Raw genomic sequence first — 23,645 nt, 5'->3', positions numbered from 1 at the left:
TATTGGAACACTTGCATCTGCAGCATTATGGAAAATAAGGACCTTGATTTAAGAGACTATGAAATTAAGAGTTTAGCTTCAGGCATCCACTTTTTTCAAGATGAGCTTCAAATCTAATTTCATTAATTCTGTGAAAGTGCATAGTGTATGCTTTTCCAAAATTGTACAGTTACCATTTTTACTTCATGTAACTGTATTTTGTAAAAGAAGAGTGTGCACTTTGCTGAAAAGCATAATAGAAATCTCATTTTAATAAGAGGAATGAAAATTACATTAGGGTATATTGTTAATCTCTTTATCCTAGCCTTTTTTCATTTGATTGGCACTTGTTATCAATCTCTTGCTGCTACTCTTTCTCCTTATTGTATTTCTCTGCCATATGCGAGTACTCTATCAGTGATCTCTCGGCATGCACAGTGAGCAACAAATAGCATCATATCTAATCCCCTGTCTGATTACTCTGTACGTAAACTCTAACATTTGCCACTATAATGTAATTGGATAAATTGATCCATCTTTTCAAGGTCAAGGGCAGGCAGGCTTATATTGGGTGTCTGAGTCTGAATGCATCTCTTTTCATGTTATGCTTAAACAATTTTGAACCCAACAAACTTATGCTCTGTTCAATAACCTCTGCCACAAACTGCATCCTCTTTTTTTAAGAGTCAACACTGTATTCCAGCAGCAAAATGAAGCAACATGCTTGAAGACTTTGACTCTTCTGCCTCTCTTCTTATTTTTATATATATACTTGTTTGCAATTTATCATTACGCTCAGACTTGGAGCATTGGTTTGCAGTCACTGGCTTCCATTCTTCCTTCCTGCCTCACAGAAAAAGAGTAAGTGATTCTGAAAAGGAAAAAACGTAATATGACATTCTACATCAACTGACACTACTTATCTATGCTATATGTATGTGTATCAAAAAGCAATTATGAACTCAAGAGGCACAGCCAGATGCTGATTCTGAGTATTCTCAGAAGACGATGCTTAATTTTTGCCCTTCTGCTGTAAATTCAGTAGTCAAATACCACACACTTCTAAGACTCCAATAGTTGATAACGGACAGTTCTCACTTAAAAAACAACAAAGTTTTTTCCAGACAGTCATCACTCTGTAGCGTTTAAAATACTGCATTGCCCTCACTAGACTTCTGCAGCGCAAAGCAAGATGAGGTGTGAAGCACTGTATGAGGCATCAGCTCGGCTCTGTTGCTTTTGGAGTGGGCCTGCTTCTCCGTAAGATATCAATGCCAGTCTACTCCACAGAGAGTGTAGAAATACTTCTTATGTTATAATTTGTAAATGAAGCAAATGACATTGCTCACACTCGGGCTGTGTTTCATCTAAGAAGCAGAAGAGCTGCGGGTTTTTTTAATGCTCATCCATCTGAACTGTATTTTACTCTTTTGCATAAAATCCAAAGTCATGAATTTTGCTGTGAGGAAGGGATCCATCATTTTCACCAATATACTTGTTTTCCTTAAAAATCAATATAAGGAAATCCCTGAGAGCTTTGCACACAGATGTCTGCAGAAGGCTTATTGCTGCCAAGTTTTTCCAATGTGTCAAATAATCTTTGTATAATTTATAAATGATAACAAAGCAATCAGGCCACATTCATAAAAGCCCAGTGACACATAATTTAGCTGAATCTGAGGATTAGAATTAATTGTCTCTCTTTGTTCCAAGTTCTAAATCTTAGTAAATGATTCACTGCATGTCATTACAGCTTAATATTTGCATGAAATCACAGTTTAACTGGCATAATTTAACAGCAATTAAAAAGCTATTTAATCGTCATGCAAATTGGCATGAGGGGCCTTGAGTATGAAGGGTGTCTGAGATTTTTTTCAGTATTTGCAGGCGGACAGTCATATACTTTCAGACACCCATAACATAATTGATAATGTTCTCCCTATTCATTGAAATGTGAATGTACAATAATTCATGTTTTCTCTTACAATTGAGGATTAAGTCCCAAATCGTGAACATAACAACCTTTACTCTCTAGTACAAATAAAAAATAAATTTTAAAAAAGGTGTATTTTGTCTACTATATTGGTTCTTCTACTGATGCCATCTACATATAGTATAACAGAAATCTGGTAGAAAATTAAAATTGACAAAGCCAGACAAAACTCTCCTATTGCCCAGATTCACATTAATTCCTGTTTTGGCCTGCCAAAGTTGATGAAGTAACATAAAAAAAACCTGAGCTATGGCAACCCATTGTCATATCTGTAGTTTATGTAAGATTAAATTTAAGCCAGTTTTAAAACATTGGCTCCAATCCTTCGAGCAATTACACACATGCTTAGTTTTAAGTGCATGAGTATTACCAATTATTTCAAGGGGATTACTGATCCGCTTTAAGTTATGCACATATGTAAGTGCGATTAAGGCTCATCCTCCATATTCCTAAAACCCCTTGTTGGTTTTAACAGGGGGAATTTGTTAACACCAGTCATTATTTAATTCTCACAGCATGTTTTTAGAGGAAACATAATTATTCCTGTCTTCTGCACATAAATAATAAGAACTGAAGCTGAAGTAATCTGTGCTAGTTTTAGCTTATTCTGATCTCAGGATTGTTTTCCAGAGTAGCTAGAACCATCAACCTTACAATAATTTTATGGGAAGTTTAGAGATTTGTAAATCTGAGACACTCTAAGGTTGTAGGGGCTTTTGGACCACATCAGCATCTTCAAGGCTGTACTTTGTCTCTGTTTTCCACACCATTGGAAAATGATGTATCAATATAATTAGCCTTTGTTAACAAGTTGCATTTATAAATACTTACATATGACAGTATTTCAAATGCTTCAGTGTTAGACTTATCACAAGGTCCCAGTCAAAGACCAGGAAGGAAATACTCAAAATATTCTCTGTGACCACAAAAATTACAAATTACAAAAATAGTTTTCATCTGATGGGTTCCAGAAATATTGATCTTCAGTACAAATGAGCCACATACCGTTCAGCTAAATACTTCCTTGATATGCTGAAAAATAAGTGGTCTTTACTGTCAGGGTCTTTTTTGGCTGCTAACTATGAACTCTGCACAGATAGACATATGAATAAATACTCACACATTCAAAATATTTTAAACTTTCTTGTGCACTAAAAAAATGCAAAGCAATGTGACACCTCCAAATATTTTAATTATCAAGGTCTTCAAATCCAGTAGCTAACTCATCATTTACTTTAGGGCAAAAATCATTTTAATGAAAACATCGTCTCAGTTATTTAAAGTTACAAATAAATGTCAGAAAGGAAAAAGCAACTCAAATGTTCAACTACAGTTCACAGAAAACCTTATTGGTTCACTTCATCGCTCCCATGCCATACAAACTTTTTTTCCCTTTTCAAACATTCCAGCTTTTATACCAGCATTTATGCCACATAAGTAAACAAACAGCATCACTTAGAATTACAAATGTTGGTGAATAGTGACCTTTTTCTGCAACTGTTATTGCCTCTTTCCTTCATTAAAGTTAGTATTCATTCTTGCTGCTATGTGTAGGTACAACTGTATAGATTTTTACTGCTATAGGTTTTTAGTAAAATGTAAGCTATAGTAATGTTTTCTGTTAAAGTAGAGTCCATTTTAGTATTCAGGGTCATCTTCAAGAATTAAGAACTTGAATAAATGGATTTATTTCAGTTGTAGGTGCATATTTCAGAACCACTCATGGGCTTGATTTTCTAAATCACTACATTTTGTTCAGTCAGATAAATAGCTAAAAGTCTGAAAATTGAATCAGCGTATCAGTGCGGTAGTAATTGCAGATCTTAAGGAAAAAAAGAAATAACAGAATTGAATGATTAGAAAGAAGTAGTATTTTTTTTTCTGAGATTTGAGATCCTGATTTATATATGAAACGTTAGGAGGAGCTTTGATATTTTGTTTTCCTTCCTAATGCAAAGTTCTGACCATTTGTCTGACCATCCCTTGGGCACAGGGTCTTGCCCTCATCCTACAAGTTGTTGAACTGGAATTTACAAGAGTGTTGATCAATATTTATTTTTGTTTGTTTGTTTAGTTCTTCTCTCATTGTCTCAAAGTCTTTATAAAGGACATTATGATATTTTAATTATCTGACTCTCTCAGATTTACTGTGCCATTCAATTTGGTGAAATACACTCTGTAAGAATTAGCTGATGTCATTTGCAAATGTTTCATATAGTCTTTCAGTCTGCTTGAGAGGCCCTGAAGTAATGAAAAGCTCACTCAAAGTTTGAACAGTATCTCAATCAAAACTGTATACTTAAGTCTTGCTGGCAGGCTGTATAAATCATGAAAAGCTGCAAAGCAAGCTGAAAGTTTTCAAAGTTCTGCTAACCATTGGCTAAGCAATCCACGTACACTGTGATTTTATGTCAAGAGCTGGGAATACAATGCATATTCAACTCATTCACCTGAAAAAACTGCAGAGATCGCCAGTTGAGTTTATCACAGTCATCATACATATATGGAAACCTGGAGTATAAGGCCTTGCATTTTGCCAAATCTGTGTTTCTTACATAATTTTTCATAGAATCATAGAATCATTAAGGTTGGAAAAGACCCTTAAGATCATCGAGTCCAACCGTTAACCTGTCACTGCCAAGTCCACCACTAAACCATGTCCCTAAGCATCACATCTACTCTTCTTTTACATAACCCTTCTTTTGTGGCCATATTTTGGGTCTATATACAAATTGCTTTTGAAAACCATGTGTCTGGAAGTGCTTGTTTGAAATATGTTAAGTGGAAGAAAAATATAATAAGAAATGAGATTATTCAGACTTCCTTTAGCGATTTCTGCCTTTCCTGCACCCCTTCACTAATTCCTATCTGAAAAATCATTAGGTGGTAAAGTTCTTCCATCAGACTGTGGAAGCTGGTATATAAAGCCTCAGGTGATTTACTTGTGATCCTACACAGTAAGTCAACATAACAACTGAAAACTTGTTGGACATACCTTGACTATTGTGGGATCCATGGATAACGGTCACTCATGGTTCATCTGACAGTACACAGAGAGCTTCACCACCTGCTTGCTAGCTGAGAGCTTTCCTATACTCTGCCTGCTGCTACTAACTTTGCATCCCACCCCACAGCCTTCAAGAATCATTTTTTTCTCCTGCTTTGCAGCCATCCTTTTAGATCTTTAGCTTGCAAGGTTGACGTCTTCACTGATACCCTGATGCTGATGAGGTGCCAGGAGGGAAAGAAAAAACTTGTAAATTGTCTCTCGTGCCTAATAGTCTTGGCCCATTGCCACCTAACTCTGTTAATGAACAGCAGCAAAGAAATCCCTGGGGATAAGCAGTCAAGGATAGAAAAAATATCTGGCACTGCAGAACTAATACAAACAGTTTTACCTCTTGTAGTTATTCCAAAGCTGTTATTTATTTATTATTCAATCTAACTCTTATAAAACATCAAAGATTATAAGTATCAGAATAGCCTATATTGCTAGACATAAAATAAGGAAATAAATTTTGTGGTTAAAGCTCTACCCCAGTATCCCACAAGATCAAGAGATATTTAGTGCAAATTTGTGCTATAGAGTCTAGGTTTGACATTCCCGAGTCATTTTTATGTTGCCTTAAATTACTTCTGAATTAATTCTAATTTATTTAGATTATTCAGCTTTTTATGATCTCACCTATTTATTATTCCTGCTTAATTTTCCAGGATTGTAAGTGTTTCTATAATTTTTAATTTTTCCATTGTTTGTTATTGAAATGTAACTCTTTTAGCTTCTATTTGCAAATAATTGCCTTAAGACTAATGTATTTTTTCTTTTTTTTTTTTCTCCAAAATAGAAAACTGTCACTTAACAGGCTTTCCCCTCCTTCTCTGCAGGGCCGCCTTCTGCTCCGAGGAATGTCATTTTTAACATTAATGAAACAGCTCTCATGTTGGAATGGAGCCCCCCAAGTGATACCGGAGGAAGAAAAGATCTCACGTACAGTGTCATCTGTAAGAAATGTGGGTCGGATGCCAGCCAGTGTGAGATTTGTGGGGGAGGTATCCGTTTCATCCCCAGGCACACAGGTCTCATCAACTCCTCTGTGACAGTGCTTGATTTTGTGTCACATGTGAACTACACCTTCGAAATAGAAGCCACGAATGGGGTCTCGGAGCTGAGTTTCTCTCCCAAGCAGTTCACAGCTATCACGGTTACCACAGACCAAGATGGTAAGTCCCAGCACTGCATGTCTGTTACTGTGCCCCTGTCATTTATACACTTAATTAGGGGGATCATTTTGTTTCTTGGAAGTCTGGGTCAGCAAGTTAGGATGTTTTGCAGATTATTGCATGTTTTTAAGTGCTTTTGGACTTCCAGGTTCTGCTGATGAGGGCATTAAATGCTTTTGGCAGTTGGCCCTTAACCCCAATATACAGGGCACAAAAACATATCTTCCTGTTTAAAATTAAGTGCAAGCTTTAACTACCTGAGACTAACTGTATCAGTGGTTCATCAGAACTGGAGTTTGCATCTGGTGCTTTTCCAAGTCTTTCCTTGCTATTTCCATTCTGAGAGAGTAAAGCACCACAGGTTATCTATTGCAATTTCACAATTCAAAGGTGAAATGAAAGTGAACGCACCTCCTTCAGCGTCCATGTTTCATAGTACTAATACAGCATGCTTCCCTGTAAGATCTTTCAGCATCTGTATGAGCCATTTCCTTAGGTGAGGTATACTAATAGATTTTTTTGTTCCTTTAATTGTCCACTTTTCATTATTGTTTTTGAGCTTCCCCCCATTTCAGTTCAAATTTATGTCAAGGCCGACCTTTATGAGAAAAATGGGAAACTCTGTATTTTTGTTTATTTCTGCAACTTTTTCCTCTTCCATCTTTAGAAATACTTAGTATGCCAGGGAACAGCATCATAGGTTACCAACAAAGCAACCTATATAGCAGTGTGATCTTCTGGCTTGTGTTACTGTAGATGAGAAGGTTATTTCAAAATTATCCCTTGCTGACATTTGTTCTAGAAATGTTTTTCACCTACTGTGCAGTGACATTGCAACTGTAGCTGAAGTTTTTAATGTAGAACAGGAACCGAACTGGCAAAACTACGGTTTTGAGTAGATGACCTTTGATAACATGAAAGTATTTAGTAAAAGTGCTAATGTTCAGGAGGATCCTGTTATGTTCCACTTGTAGGAAGGCCCTGGGTTCTTTCATTGATCGGCCTAGCAAAAATCTGCTTACCTGTGTATCTGGGACAAATAGTTTTGTTGATGAGTAAGTAATGACTTGTTTGCCTTTGGGCATACAAAAATTAACAGCTTGCTGCGATGATGATAATGACAATGGTAATACTAATAATATTCATGAAAATGGATTAGAAAAAGCGTGAAAACTACTCACCGTTCATGTGATGATGGTAACAGAAGAGCTGATTATATAAGATGCCTAATGATATATACTTTGCACTGAGAATTGCCTTAAGCTCTTAGACTATGTATCATGTTGCGAACCTGTATCTCTCTTTTCCTTTCTAATTAAAGGAAAAAAATATGGTGCCAGAAACTACCCCTGTGTATACTTATTTTTAGATGTTACATTGTACTAAATGCAAGTCACCAAGCATGCACAGGGGGAGGTCACCAGAGATATGGTTTGTTTTTAAACTGACTAACAGCTGTGTGAACACAGCTTGTGATGTGTATTTAAGTGGTGGGCTTTTAAAAAACGTCATTTGCTGTTGTCTGTCCCTGGTTTAAGGATATAGATTTTCACTGCAGTTTACTCAATCCAGGGAAGAGACCAATGTTTTGATAATTTGTGACACACTGACAGTAAACTCTAGAGTGTAGGCTGCTTGCATTCCCTATAATAATTCTTACTTTACTAAAAATGCTGTTGGGAAGGGCTTCAGAGAATTTAAGACCAGATTTCCAGAATCTCTCTCAGTTTATTTGGATATAAAAAGACAGCTTTGCAGGAGAAAGCATTGTAATAAATGAAATGGAGGCATCTATAAAATATAGTTATAAAGATAAAACCATTTTTGTAGGCTTACAAACTGTGTAGTTTTATAAAATCATAAGTACGCTAACTATATATTTAGAAGTAAAAGAGAGAAAGAGAATGTCATATGAAATATGGATGAAAATGAATGGAGTTTTGGTTGATGGAAATTATTGAGAGGACAATAAACATTTTTTGTGACTTTCTTTTAGTCATAAATAAGAAGTGATATGGAGAAAGCCAGGCTATCTAACCTCAGAAAAGGAAGCTGTAGAACTAAAGCTTCAGAACGTTGCAGAGACTTTATTAATGTTTATAAATCACATCGAAGTTCTCGGATAAAAGAATTAGTGACCTTTTTATTTTTATTGTTAGCCAGCTATTAGTAAACAATTTATAGTTTTGCTTTTGCCATATTTACCAAAACCACTAAATAATCAGCTTTATATCGCACTTTTTTCTAGCTGTACCCCCAAACAGTAAACTCACTGTTGCAATCTTTCCTTATAATCTTAATTATACTGACATGTACAGTACTTATTGCGTGGTGTTACAGGTTTGTGCACATGTTCATATAAAACAAAGATCCGAGATTATATGCATGACGTGACCAAAAATCAAAAATATCTTAACACGTATAAGGACTGCATTACCAGAAGTCCAAACATATTGGTTTAAAATAATTTTTCTCTTTTGATGTGTGTCTTAATATGAAAGATCTAGATCTATAATAAATTATACCTACACGACATATTTATCCCATGTTCATAGTACCTTTTTATATGTAATCTTTTCATACATACTGTTTTAATATTTTTGGTATAGATATTGCATGAAGTGATAGAATCATAGAATTGTTAAGGTTGAAAAAGACCCTTAAGATCATCGAGTCCAACCGTTAACCTAGCACTGCCAAGTCCACCACTAAACCATGTCCTCAAGCACCACATCTACTCGTCTTTTAAATACCTCCAGGGATGGGGACTCAACCACTTCCCTGGGCAGCCTGTTCCAGTGCCTGACTGCCCTTTCAGTGAAGAAGTTTTTCCTAATATCCAACCTAAACTTCCCCTGGCGCAGCTTGAGGCCGTTTCCTCTTGTCCTATCGCTTGTTACTAGGGAGAAGAGACCGACCCCCACCTCGCTACAGCCTCCTTTCGGGTGGTTGTAGAGAGCAATAAGGTCTCCCCTCAGCCTCCTCTTCTCCAGGCTCAACAACCCCAGCTCCCTCAGCCGCTCCTCCTAAGACTTATGTTCTAGACCCTTCACCAACTTTGTTGTCCTCCTCTGGACGCGCTCCAGCACCTCGATGTCCTTCTTGTAGTGAGGGGCCCAAAACTGAACACACTACTCGAGGTGCGGCCTCACCAGTGCCGAGTACAGGGGCACTATCACCTCCCTGGTCCTGCTGGCCACACTATTCCTGATACAAGCCAGGATGCCATTGGCCCTCTTGGCCACCTGGGTGCACTGCTGGCTCATGTTCAGGCAGCTGTCAACCAACACCCCCAGGTCCTTTTCTGCCAGGCAGCTCTCCAGCCACTCCTTCCCAAGCCTGTAGCGTTGCATGGGGTGGTTGTGACCCAAGTGCAGGACCTGGCACTTGGCCTTGTTGAATCTCATACAGTTGGCCCCGGCCCATCGATCCAGCCTGTCCAGGTCCCTCTGTAGGGCCTGCCTACCCTCCAGCAGATCAACACTTCCACCCAACTTGGTGTCATCTGCAAACTTAGTGAGGGCGCACTCGATCCCCTCATCCAGATCATCAATAAAGATATTGAACAGGACCGGCCCCAACACTGAGCCCTGGGGAACACCACTCGTGACCGGCTGCCAACTGGATTTGACTCCATTCACCACCGCGCTCTGGGCTTGGCCGTCCGGCCAGTCTTTAACTCAGCGTAGAGCGCACTTATCCAAGCCGTGAGCAGCCAGCTTCTCCAGGAGAATCCTGTGGGAGACTGTGTCAAAGGCCTTACTAAAGTCCAAGTAGGCAACATCCACAGCCTTCCCCTCATCCCCTAAGCGGGTCACCTTGTCATAGAAGGAGACCAGATTAGTGAGGCAGGACCTCCCTTTCATAAACCCATGCTGGCTGGGCCTGATCCCCCAGTTGTCCCACACGTGCTGCGTGATGGCACTCAAGATGATCTGCTCCATGACCTTCCCTGGCACCGAGGTCAGGCTGGCAGGCCTGTAGTTCCCTGGATCCTCCTTCTGACCCTTCATGTAGAGGGGCATCACATTTGCTAACTTCCAGTCACCTGGGACCTCCCTGGTTGACCAGGACTGCTGATAAATGATGGAGAGTGGCTTGGCAAGCTCCCCTGCCAGCTCCCTCAGTATGCTCTTCATAAATACATAAATTGTTTTCTTCAATTGTCATATCTTTGTTAAGAATATAGAACAATATCTTCAGCTGCTGTAAATCCAAACCATTCTGTTAGCTGCAATAATTTACAGTAGCTGAGGAGCTAGCATTTTATTTTCTTTGAGCATATTGGATTTACTTCCCTCTAGTGACCCTTTCTTTTTGATGGTTTATGTGAAATTAACAGATTCTTCTTTGAACATGCAAAATTATTAGCTTGTTCTTCAGGGCTTTTTCTCTCTTTTTGGAGAAGATATTGCTGTTGGCATTTTGCTGAATAAAGTAATGCAATGAAGAGTACTGTGGGCATCCACAGAAACTGAAGAATTGTATTCTACGACAGTTAGTGAGTAGAGTAGTCTGAGGGCATCCAACAGGGAGAATATTTGCTGACAGGAGAAGTGAACTAATTCAAAAGTGATTAAGGCTCATCTTTATGCACAGAGGTCTACCACAAGTAATATTAAAATCTTAACTGCTGCCTCATGCAATCACCAGCATCAACAAGATTAAGTACGCTGCTCAGCTCTAAAAATGACAAGAAGCAGACTAAAGGAAAGTAACACTTTGAAACGGCTTTGCAAACTGCATCCTGCAAACCTCTCTGCAATTTGATAACTAAAGCATTACCAGACCTGATCAAATACTGAAAAAAAATTATTAACATTACTGTAAGTCATATAAAATTAGTTTGGTAGTATTCATTACTTTTTTAGTTATTAATTTTGTACAAATATTCATAAATTCGATATCCATGTTTGTGGTTTTTACCCCCAGGCTTCATAAGGAAACAAAGTTTCTGTGGTCACGTTGTCTTTCAGGCACCATAAAGAACTGTGAACCCATTAGCCAGCACGAGTTCGATAACAGAGAAAAAGATTTCACAAATATTATGTTCTCTGAACAGAGCTGTGAAAAATGACCACTTACAGTCACCAAGCTGTTGGTTGAGTCTGCATGTCGAAAAGCAAGGTTCAGCTACGTAAGGCTTGCTTACTGGACTAGAGATGCCAGTGACCAATGACTTAACCTGTCTATTGGCTAGTCAGTAACGAAAGAATATATATAGTTCCTGTATGACCACAGCATGTGCTGTGTCTTGTCCAGCAAGTGTGGCAAACAAGGATGGGGTAAGGGTGTGCTCAGAAGTGTAGATGTTGCGGATGGAGAGATGAGGGAAGTGAGCTATATGCTGCTCTTGTGTAGCTTTGTTTCAAAATGTTTTGAGATATCAAAATAATCCCTACTTTAAATTCAGATAAATGGGCAGATAAAGAGAATGAGATTCTGCTCAGAAAAGCACTTAAGCAAAGTCCCTGTTCAAGGAAACAGCACATATTAAGTGCTTTCCCAAATCACTGCCAAAGTAATTTGTAAACAAATGAAAGGTAAAACGTTTTCAAAAAAAGCCTCGTCAAAAAATGTGCAACAATACTGTTGTTCAGAAAAGTGCCTGGATGCCTTTTCTTTATGGGAGAGAGGAAGTTTTGTACAGCAGTAAATATGCTGAGTATGAAGTAATTGTACTCAATTGACTTTAAATCATTGTGTGAAGAAGCAAAGTATTATATGCTGAATTGTAATTTATGTTTCTCTTATGACTAATGGAAGGAAGAGACACCTCACTATATAACTTTCTTAGCGTGCCTTAGAGTCTGCATTGCCTAAAGAACATTCAGAAGTACTTGAGGATTTTCATACATAATTAAAGTAGTAAATAATGAATAATTAAGCAAAACAGAACTTAAAACAATAGTTCCTATTTCCAAATAATAGTCCACACCCACATTCCCTCAGTAGGCATTCATATGTTCTATTACTTGAGAACAGAGGGATTTTTCAACATTACACTATGCAGAGGGGGAGTAGAGTTGTGAGACATATCCTGAGTACGTGATTATGCAGGCAGATGGTGGCCTGCTCCATTTCAGTCCACCATTTCAACTGCGTCGCTGAGCAGCGGCACTCCGTAGCTATAGTGTTTCTCTGACTGAGTAGTTTCCTCATTGTCCGGTCTGCATCTTCACTGCATCATGTCCCTCCTGTGGGACTCCATGCTGGCAGCCCCCAGCTTACCTTTCACCTGCAAGTCCCACAGCAGTGACCTCCCCTAAAATCACCATCCAGCCGTGGGATGCTGTGTGGGCATCGTTCCATTCGTGGGCTCCTTCTGCGTGTCTTTCCTGCCTTGGTGGAAAGCTTAGGGAAATACTCTTCTGCCATTGCATCCTGGAAATCTCATCTTCTCCCTCCTCAGTTCTGCAATTTGTGAGTGACTCTGGTCTCTGTAACATCAAAGACCTGCTACCAGTGGACAAAGTCTGAGGCATGAGAGACTTCACTCTGTCTGGGCACACAGCCTATCAATATATTAAAGACCTGTCTAGTTTTGCTGTGTCTGTCTAGTGTTGGCAGCCTGTGACTAGCTGAGGGTTTCAGGCAGACTCTGAAACTGCAAATCTGGCAGGCTTCCTTTGTCTAATACATTTTATTTTACGTGAGCCATTGGCAGATATATCCTAGGTGATAAGATGTTTCCTAATCTGATGCTAAGATCTTGCCAGTGTCTGAAAGGGATTGCCTTTCATCTAATTCCTTTTTCAAAATAAGTTATGGCCAATTCCTTGTTCCTAGTACAGGTGGCTCCTCACTTTCTTAGAGCTGTCGGAACTGAGGAATGCATGGAAGGATTTCCGTGTCTCTTCCAGGAATAAACATGAACGTATCACCAGGAATTAATGGCATAGAGCATTATAGTAACAATGCAGATAGTGTAAGTTGTTAAAAGCCTCATCCAACTGTCAGAAAAGCATCTCAGTGGCACTACCAGGACAGTTTATTAGGATTAATCCGTCTGGCTGATGACCACATAGTTTCAGGATGCTCATTGGGGTGGCAGGGGAGAGTTCCCTGTTCAATCCTAAGTTGCTTCCCATAGTAGCATCTGACTCACCCTACTCAAAAGTCAACTTTCCTTTTTTTTCCCCGAGTCTCAAATCTCTACAGATGTGATTGTCCTTTGTAACTTTAAAGTCAAGAGAGCTGCTCTTTTTATAATGGCATGATGAAGCCCTTTGAACCGTCTTCCAAACTGTTTATGTTAATGGTTTATAAATCTAGAGGAACAGCTATTTCTAATCACTGATTATTGAAATGGAATAGCAGGGTTGCACAGTCACAAAACAACCTCCATCAGATATTGCCAGAGCTCAAGCCACATGAAAGAAAGATTGTGAAGTTTTCATAGATGACAATAAATGAGAAATTTATGTCATTTGTTTACCTGACACCTACAGCTGTATCGATAGTTCCGCCAAACCCTGTACTGTCATGGGAGCAGTGCGGAGCAGTACTGCTGGTGCTATTTATGTGAAAAATTTGAAGAGAAATATTAACTCATTGGTTACTGGCTAGGGACAGTCTGTAAATGTCCACACTGAATGTGATGCGAAGACAGTAAGAGGGATTACTAACCAAAAAAAGAGTTTGAGATGTGTAATCCCTATTTTAAGTTGCTTCTGAACAATACATTTAAACAATGCATTTAAAAAAAGTCTTCAGCATTATGCAATGAATATTTAGGCCAGTCTTTTAAACTATATGAATGTATACACATATTTATGTCAGTGTATATATAAATTAAGCATTTACAGTTGGAAAGAAAACCACAAGGCAAAAATCCTAAATCTCAGTTCTCAGATTTGTTCAACTAACATTGTTAGACTCTTCAGGTCTGCCAAAATTCAAAGTTTTGAGGCAAGGTCTTTGTGCAGCATAGTTATTACCCACAGATTTTCATCTGCTGGTCACCTTTTTACATTTAGACTGCTTTTTGCTGATGTTTCTTTACACATATGCCTGGTTACTACACAGTAATCATAGGTGAAAAATGGCTTTTAAAACAATTTTGGTTTATATCCCGAAAATTTTTTAAATACTTATAAATTTTATTTAACAAATATGTTCTTTTTATGCTGGAAGATATTGATGTTCAGCCACTTCTTTAATGCAGCAAAAGTCAACCTGATTCCATTTACTTTCATTTCTCGTTCACCAGTATTATCCATTAAGCTAGTTGGACTATGCGTAGTTTTAAAATATGTTTCTCTAAGTTACGCAATATAAGGAGAAGAAAATGAAATTCTAGTTTGAAGGAGGAGGGTAAAGAGGTTAATCAATACTGTAAAGTATTTATCCCATAATATACTTATCAGTGTGGTCTTTCAGCTTTTATAATAGTTTCTTTCATTGCATAGCACACTATTATTTATAACCATTGGCAATTTGTCTGTGACATGCGTTTTCAGCAAGTTTCTCATCTAAGTTGTAGTCACTAAAATACCACGTCCAAATGCTGCAACAATTATATATTTAATAATAATAGTTTATTTTGATTTCTAAAAGGGACATTTGTGGAGAAAAATGTAAAATAATCATTACAAATAAATTAGTAGGCATACAGCACTGCGATAAGAAATATGCCTTTATTTTATTTGTTCCTATTGTAGTCCATTGCTGCAAAGGGCATTCAGCACATCATGAATGAGACGCTTATGCATCAGCTTCGGTGATTTTAAAGAATGTCAAATAAGCTTATTGGTGCTATCTGCACACCACTCAGCTAAGAACCATGTTAGGATAATCAAGCACATTTCAATTAGCTGAAACCTCTCACAATGAATGATAGAAGAATCATTATTGAGTATTCTAGTCAAGGTAGTGTACAAGATATTTCAGATATAAACTAGTGACTTAAGTAATTGGAAACCTCTGCCACAAATGTTAATTGACCGACTTACAAAATTCTTCAGAGTTAGATTAGGAACCTCCTGTTTTCAAAGGTTACCTAAACATTTCTGAAAGTTATTTCATTTAAAAAAAAAAAAAATCAAAAAAACAAAAAACCAACCACAACTATGATGTTCCCAGTGTATGACAAGTGAAATGAAGACTTCTGGTGCATTCTTGGCAGGAGGAGTAATTTTGGTCAAGGGTAGTAAAGGAAGGCATTCATCACAGCTAGTCAATCTGAAACAAATTGTGTTTGTAGATGTCATGACTTTCACGCAAACCTTTAGGGAGCATGTTCAAAATGAAGGACAGGGTAAATTACAAACCAATTCTGCTGATGTTTGCTATGGGGTCTTTAAAGCAATTATATTGGTAGCAGGTTGCTCCGATTCATTTGCTTCTTAAAATGTAGTTTCTTCATTACACTCAACAACCCTTCTCCTTCCACTTCTGTGACTCTTCCATATGCATTTGCCTTAGGCTCACAGATTGGAAATAGTTTTCATTTATATACAATAATGGCATTAAGTTATGCACACTGGAATAAGGTTGAGAGCAGACTCAAAATTACATAGTTTCTAAAGCTTCAAGATAATATTTCTAATAACATGCTTTTGCCCTTTTCTGCCCAGACTAACAACCAGAGACATCTGTTTACTATCTTCATATCTGTGTTAGATATTTAAATGTTTTCCCACTGTGGTAAAATTTATACTGGGTCTCTAATGAACAAATAATAAATATTGCTCCTCTGAAAAGATCTTACTAGCCAGGATATGCACGCTTAATATTTAGTTTAGAAATGCATGTTGCCTTTAAAAACCCCTGTCATAAATGAGCCTTCATATTCAAGTCTGAATCCTCCTTCATATTTTGAGTCTGAAAGACATGGCTACAGGTTCTAAAGTGGACTTTTTCAATAAAACCATTTTAAATCAGTTTGTAATTTGTTGACCCTCTGGAGTAAGTGCAACTAATTCTGTGAAGGATTGACTGTTCAGAGTATTTTGTCTCAGTTGTTTTCACTTACTGAAGTGACATGGAAGTTAGCAAACCGTGCAACACATAAAAGTGCTTGATTTTGCTGTCTGTAGGTAGAACCATGATAGCCAAAAGGAGAAGGAAGGTGATACACAGAACCGTTCCCAAGGAAAACATGAGCGAAAGGAAGAGGCATGTGAATAAAAGAATTTACAATAAAAAAAAAAAAACAACTTTAAAAAAATATTAAATTTAGTAATTTTTTTAAAAAACATGTATTCAGCAAATTAGACCAATTTGATCACCGTATTTCTTTCTTGGAATAACGATGTCATCTTGTACACTAAACTACTCAGTATTTGAAAACCGAAATTTTAAAGCAAATATTTACAAGAAATCTCTAATTGCAAAATTAGATCTAATGTCCCAAAGCTGTTTCACTGGAAGTCAGTTACAGATGTCCCACTGGATAAAAAGCAAGGGAGGCCTGGCTCAGCTAATGTTTCCTGAATACTCCTGTTGTCTCCTTTACTCTTGCTTAGTTCTTTTGCCTTTATTCACAGTACTCGAATAACTAGTCACAACTTTTCTGCTGAAGTTAATGGCAAACCTTAAAAATTGCTCCAGTGTTAATTAAATCTCATTCTTCATTGAATTAATCTACATCTGCAAGAATTTTCTTTGTGCTTATTCTGTCTGAATATAAAGTAATATTTTTAAACTTGTCTTTTCCATATCTTTTTAAATAATACATGCAGCAGCTTCTAAATCGTGTGCTTGATCTATAACTGTATTGAAGTGTTTAGGGATTAATGTGCATTATCTAAGTGACTCATAAATTCTAACTTGTTATGCGTTGCAAACAGCTGATGTATGGTCCCGTAAGTTACTGACAAGTTGTTCAGCCAGTTTCCAATGCTGTATTTTACAGTTTAGAAATAAATGATCATTTTACTATATTAGCTCAAATCTGTCTGGAAAACAAATTGTCTGATTCCAGCGACTGGTTCATATATGCATAATATTAAGCACTAAGCTCCATTTTTCAAAATTAGATTGTTCTCCTGAAATTATCTAACAATTCTTTTTAACCTGTAATTGAAGATCAATGAGGACTACAAATACATTTTTTTACAGGGTAGGGTAACAGAGTAATGGGATTCAGGAAATTCAGTCTATAGTTCAAGGATCATGGGCTACGATCTATCAACAATAGAGAAGATGTGAGTTTGCCTTCTTCCCTCAACTCATACATTTTTCTGTCAAGCTAGAAATGCCATTTACTAATTAGACATGAGATGAATTTTTGATATCTCATTGCCATATATTCATAAATGTCATTTATTCTAATAAAGGGAAAATATTTTAACTGATATTTAACATCCCTCTATGCCAATTTACAGAAAGTATTGATTTCAGTTTATAAATAATGCAACTCTGACTAGAATATGAAATCTTTGGAGAGGAAATAGAGAAAAATCACATTTTTCTAATGTGGTAAATATTATTTACCTTTAAAAATTCTTCCTTGTATGTGGAAGTGAATTTTGTATGGTCAAAGAAGCAAGTTGACAGCATGGAAGATTAAAGTCTGTACCTTTTCAGAGAACATGTGTGACTGCAGAGCTGTGTTAACTTAGCTCCCTGGTGTATATTATTTTGGTGCTGGGAGATTATCTTTAAGAGAAGAGCATAGTTCTATCTGCATTTATCTCCCCAACCTTTTCCTGAAACAATCAGGTTCGGTCGTGCCAGTTGCAATGGTGACTTTTGTTACATACAACATACTGTGATACTGAAAAAGTGATTAATCTCAGATGAACAAAGGGATGTTTGCAAGATCTTTGAAGCTAAATTTCAATTTGAATAGTTTCTCGTGTTGCAACCCATAGGAGCTGATGTAAAAGGAAGTAAGTTGTGTCCCAAAACCTCCACCCTTGGCCCATACAGCTTCTGTATGCCATAGAGCCACCTGCACCAAACATACTACTAAGGCATTAACGTGATATTGTAATGTTTGTACCTCACATTCCAAAGCATGTATCAGTGCAGTTCTGTGCAGGTTTGGGGGCATATTGCAGGCTATCTTTATCTCTTTTCCAAGTTATCTAACATCACATTTGTTTCATTATCTTCCCCTTTAAAATTTTTGCTTTTCTGTTATAACCATTAATCTGTGACACCACTGGTTTGTAAAGATGGCCTGAGATTTCTAGGTAAGCACCCAAGATGTTAGCTGCAATACTGGGTGGTGTACAACTCCAAAAGGCAGACTACTGCATGAAAAATCAGTTCAGATCTTGTTTTTCCATATTGGTATATAAAGCAGCATTCTGCATAAACTTTCTAGGTAACTTTTACCTTCTCATAAACATAACAAAGCTAAGATCTTTTAAGCAGCAGTGTGAATAAAATATTCTTAATTTTTCCATTTTTCCATTGTAAGATGATGGTTATATTGTCAAACATTAAAATTGTGGCTTTCTCATGCAGTTTTAGGGAGAATAAGACTAACATCTTCAAAAATAATTTGAGTGGGTGGAATATGTGTCAGTTTTTATGAGCAAATCACTATTACTCAATCTCTCAGTTGATGGAGGATTAAAATTAATTAAAATCTCAATCTGGCATTTCTTCTATAATTAAATGTAAAGGATAAAAATGCTTAATGTTTAGTATATATAGTTTATATACATCTATATATTATACAAAACTGTCTTTCAAGATGTGTATAAATAGTGTGAAAATAATGATTTGTCACTGACTCATTAGTCTAATACTAAAAAATGTTAATATGTTAATGTCTTTCTGTTTGCTGTAAGAAAATATCATTTTACTTTTTGGAAATATTTTAATACTTTTGTAATATTTTCATATGTACCAGATTGATACATGAGCTATGTTTCCATGTAACACTAAAATTACATTTTCATTGAAACTATCCGATACTTTCAAAAAGTTCCCAGATGAGATGTACTCCACTCCTTACTCTCTGTATTACTCTGTATTTAAACTGTCGTCTTATCTTTCTGTTTAAGTTTTCGCAGGTAAACATTTTAAGTACCTGATATACGTACAATCTATTTCCTCAGTGGAGTATTGTGAATTAAGTAGTGATATGACAAACATTTAACAGCTGCAGAAAATACAGACCTTAACCACAAGAAGCTGGGTACCTCTGACACAGTTACCTGTACACACTATGGGTGCTCCACTGGGCGAGAGAGTTCTCACAGAGAGTAAGGAAAGTGTGCGCATGTTTTCTGCAGGACTGACAGGTTTTCCAGGGAACTTGAGTCTCATTAAGCATCTCAATAAAAGGGAAGCACTGGGAGCTGCAGTTCACTGAGCACCTTTGAAAATACTGCCCTGTCACTGAGATGCTTAATGGAAACTGGCTTGTTTTACAGACCAGGACGTTAGTCCTTTCTTAATCAATAAAATACACTGGAAGTGCAACATTTATTTCAGAAGGATGTGGAGTCACATCTTGCACACTGACAGAAGTGTGGAGTAACTGTGAAAGTAAATTATTTAAGCACAGTGTGTGGTATGTGTATTTCTAATCTCTTGATATAAGGTGAAAGATCTGAAACTGCCAGCTTTACGCTCTTAGTCTTATTACTAGGTGGCCAGTGTTTTGACTAGATTCTTCTGTTTCCTAAAGTATTACAAAAATCAGCTTATAGATTTTGGTTTTTTGCTGTTTTGTTCTTTTTCTACTCAGAAATTCCTGCTTATCTCTTGAGTTTGTTTAGATCTCTTTAGAATAATTAAAGATAAAAAGATTTAATAAGGCTAAATGTTATTACAGTATACTGTTTGGATTTTAAAGCATGAAAAGATTCCATTATTCCGAGTTAAAGCAATATGAGATAGTCCTTGTAAGAATTGCAACATTTGCAACAGGAAACAAGAATAGCACAGACTTGTTGGCAGTAATACAAATACTCCAGATATTAATTAAAGAGATTGTTTTACTTTTGGTGACTTTCACAGCCATTTTTATGCAAAATAATGTATTTCCTTTGAGAAATTATTTTTATGTAGCCATAAAACATCAAATATTAAATTCACACACCCAAGTTGCTACCAAAATCTTCATGAAAAAAAATTAAGGTTCCAAATTAAATCACTGGAAAGTTTTTCAAGAAACCTTAATTCAGAATCATGTTTTTTGTTTTACTATGCAGTCTTTAATTATATAAATGGCCTACATGTTTTTGGTCAAGTCTCCATGATAACAGGCCAACGTTCTTCTGCATCATCCTCATCTGTCAGTGTGTATTTTCTCCCTTTACCCCCTTTTTAGCCCAATTTCTCAAAGCTTAATCTTCATGTGCCATATACTCTATTTTAGGTTTTCTGCTGCATTCAAATGCTGTAGTATTTGGTTGCTTTTATGCACGTTGCAAACATTAAGTCAGTGATCCTTGAAGGCAAGTAGGTAGAATTACTCACATTTTAGAAGGTAAGGAATAAGTCTATGCATGTAAAGCCATGTATGGCATAACTATCCGTGAGGTGAGCTTGGCTCCCTTGGGATGCAGATATCCCACATTTTGGACTTGGGAGAATTCAGATCTTTCTGTAGATTTCACTGGCAGTTAAGCATACTCATCATTTGTGCACAAAAAAAACAAGGAGAAAAATGTTCACAACTAGCCCAGTAATTCAGTTGATTTATTTTGAAAATTAATCATCTCTCTTTACCAGGAAAAACATTTATGATCAATCCTGTAATTAGTACTGCTTTGCTTCATTTTTTCTTGAAACATATTTCCTGCATGGGAAATTTGGTTACAAAGCGCAACACGCTACTTTTGGCTACTTCACTGAATGATAAATTGGGAAAGTAAGCAACTCAGAATAGCGGAGTAGGGGTTGATAATCCTGTATGTTCAAGGAGCTACAGTGAGTCTAATGAAAGAGAGAATTGCCCTCAAATCATCTTTGGCTACTTCACAGCTAAAATGTGGAAAAAGCTTCAGTGTTTGGACGACAGTAATGATCGCAAAACAAAAAATATTGATTCACCAAAAGATTATTAAAGATTTTTAAAATTGTAACAGTCTCTTTCTGGATGGAAAACAATGGTTGAGGAAAGGCTGGTTAGGAAAAAAAAAAAACAAACAAACCAAACAAAAACATCCTGCCAAAATATCCAAATGAAGTCTTTTTTAACATTTCAAATGACTTCCTAGTTTCCGTAGAACAAGAATAGTAGTTTTGTTTCTTATTCCGTGATATAATGTACTATGGAATAATATGTGGACTTCTGTTTCTCTCCTTCACTCTCTATTTTTCTCACATGGGTGGGTGGGTGGGTTTATGCCAGCATTATACACAGACACATGTGGATGTCTCTATGCAGTCTTTATTTCTTAAAAAAATTTTTTTTTCAAATATATTAGCAAATAATAATAGTATAAAAATATGTACCTATCTATTTAACTTTTTAAAGGGATATAAAAGAATTTGCATTCAAATTCTAATTGCTAATTGTGAGATATTGAACCAAATAATCCAGGTTGTTCACCTTCAAAGAAGTCTAGAAACATAACTGACATTTAGTTTCACAACAGTAAATTTACTGAAGTATGTTCTTCCGTTTACTAATTTCGCTTAAGCTTTTGCTATTGACTTATGACAGTGAAATAATACATGGTATCAATTGTCTTAAAAGAGAAAAATTACACTAGCAACAGTCAAACAGTACAGGGACTTCCATTAGTGCATGCTTCTTTAGGCTGATGCACTCACCTTTACTTGCTTTGCAGTATTTCCTGAGAACATAATATCAATAGTCCACTTCTGTCCACCCAGTAGTAGCTTACTGCTGCAATAAAAAGTTATTCTGAGTATTTAAGTGGGAAAAGAACTGTTTGAAACATTAAATTCTTTCTGTCAGGCAGCTGAGATTTAACTGGAACACACTCAGTTATAAAACAGGTTTTCATTGATCTGAGTGGTTGAATTCTTAACTGTAGTTTATTTTCCCTTTGATTTTGAAATCCATAAGTGCCAGTCATAGCTTTAAGAATGAAAATCATTGGCAGGGAAGTTTAAATTAAAAGTGATAAATTGAGACTGCTAGTGACCACTACTGCAGCCAAACACAAATGCCATGACTGCAGCTCTAAACATCACTGCATGCTTAATTTTAAATTAAGTGTGATGAATTAGGCAGGAAATTAATTGCTAGCTTGGAATAAAAACAATGCTGCTGATTGAAAAAGGCATCATAAACCAATTTTTTTACTTTGCAGCAATCCCATCTGACATATCAAAAAACAAAGGAACACTAAAAAAAATTAGTCTGATTGAAAGAGTGGGCATTTGCTATGGGTATCTGTGGCGATGCCTGTGTGTATGTGAAGGTGACTTTCCTTTGAGAACGCGTTTGCCAGCTTAAAAATGTAAGAGCAAATTGAAAGATGCATGAGACATTCTTGTACCTAGGTTGTAGGTTGTTGGGGGTTAGGTACATATATCTCTATCACTACTGACTAGATATTAGAGTTGCCGTTAACTTTTTTAGTGGCAACAAGTGCCAGGATGAACAATTACTCTTTCAGAGAGTGACCTTAAAGACCAAGCAGAGCTGTAAATCTTACATCTCCTTAACTAGTCTCCATTTATTTTACTTTATGTCCACTATGCATTGATATAAAAGCGGACACAACAATATTCAGGAATTCACTGGACAACAGTTTCCCTTTTCTAAAGTTTCAGATTTAGTGCTCGATTCAGTATTAGTGGAACTGTTTCACAACTAATTGGTTATTTGTTCTTTCTAGCAACACGTTAGTTCCTCATTAGTAGTATGAAAAGGCCCTTGGTAGTATATAGATTGGTGAAATACTTATCCATTTGCCACAGGTGAAAAAAAGTATTTTAAAAGAAACTACAAAAGCTGAAGGCAATGCAAATGAGTGTTTACCTCCTAAACCAAAGACATAAGTATTTGAAGTTGAGCATCTAAGATTCTCAAGCTTCTACATTACAGCCCATCTAATACAATTTAATGAGTTATTACAGAGCTCTCGGTGCAAGGGTAAAAGTATAAATAAGAGCACTAAACTGAGTTCTTTGTTTTCCTTGTTATTACCAAGCTTGATTTGTCAGTCACCATCACATTCATTACCTTCTTTTGCCTCTAATTTGCCTTCACCCTACCATCCAAGTTGGTAGATAAGGCTGCATGCATTTTACTCACTGGGTTTTCCTTGCCCCAGTCTCCAATGTTATGTTCAACAGCTCAGTTTTGTTCCCTGCTTGCCACATCTCTTCTGTCTCCTAAACCAAGGATTCACCTCTTACTCCATCTTTTTCTATCATCCTTCTTGTCTTTCTTCTGTAGCTCCCTGCTGCCTCTTCCCACTGTTCCCCAAAAATCCTCAGTCGAATAATTTCTTTCACATCATCTGCTCAGGCCACATTGTAGTATTCCTTCTTCCAGAGCACCCAGCAGCCTTGCCCATTCCTAACCTACTCTTTTCCCTAATCTTACATGCATACACAT

At 36.8% G+C, this 23,645-nt stretch overlaps 1 protein-coding gene across 2 annotated transcripts in view; it reads left to right on the top strand.

Annotated features, from left to right (window-relative positions):
• The window catches only part of EPHA6 (EPH receptor A6), a gene marked incomplete at both ends in the record, with an annotated part of 510,935 nt that overhangs the window by 273,870 nt on the left and 213,420 nt on the right, over positions 1 to 23,645 (top strand). For both annotated transcript variants that reach the window (XM_082332768.1, XM_082332767.1), the window contains one exon: positions 5,858 to 6,193. In XM_082332768.1, coding sequence (XP_082188894.1) covers positions 5,858 to 6,193 — 336 coding nt within the window. The remainder of the gene's footprint in view (positions 1 to 5,857; positions 6,194 to 23,645) is intronic.

Source organism: Platalea leucorodia (assembly GCF_965183815.1).
Source record: "Platalea leucorodia genome assembly, chromosome: 2".
Lineage (NCBI taxonomy): Eukaryota > Metazoa > Chordata > Aves > Pelecaniformes > Threskiornithidae > Platalea > Platalea leucorodia.
Note: the sequence above shows the minus strand (reverse complement) of the source record. Positions and strands in the feature narration are given on the sequence as shown.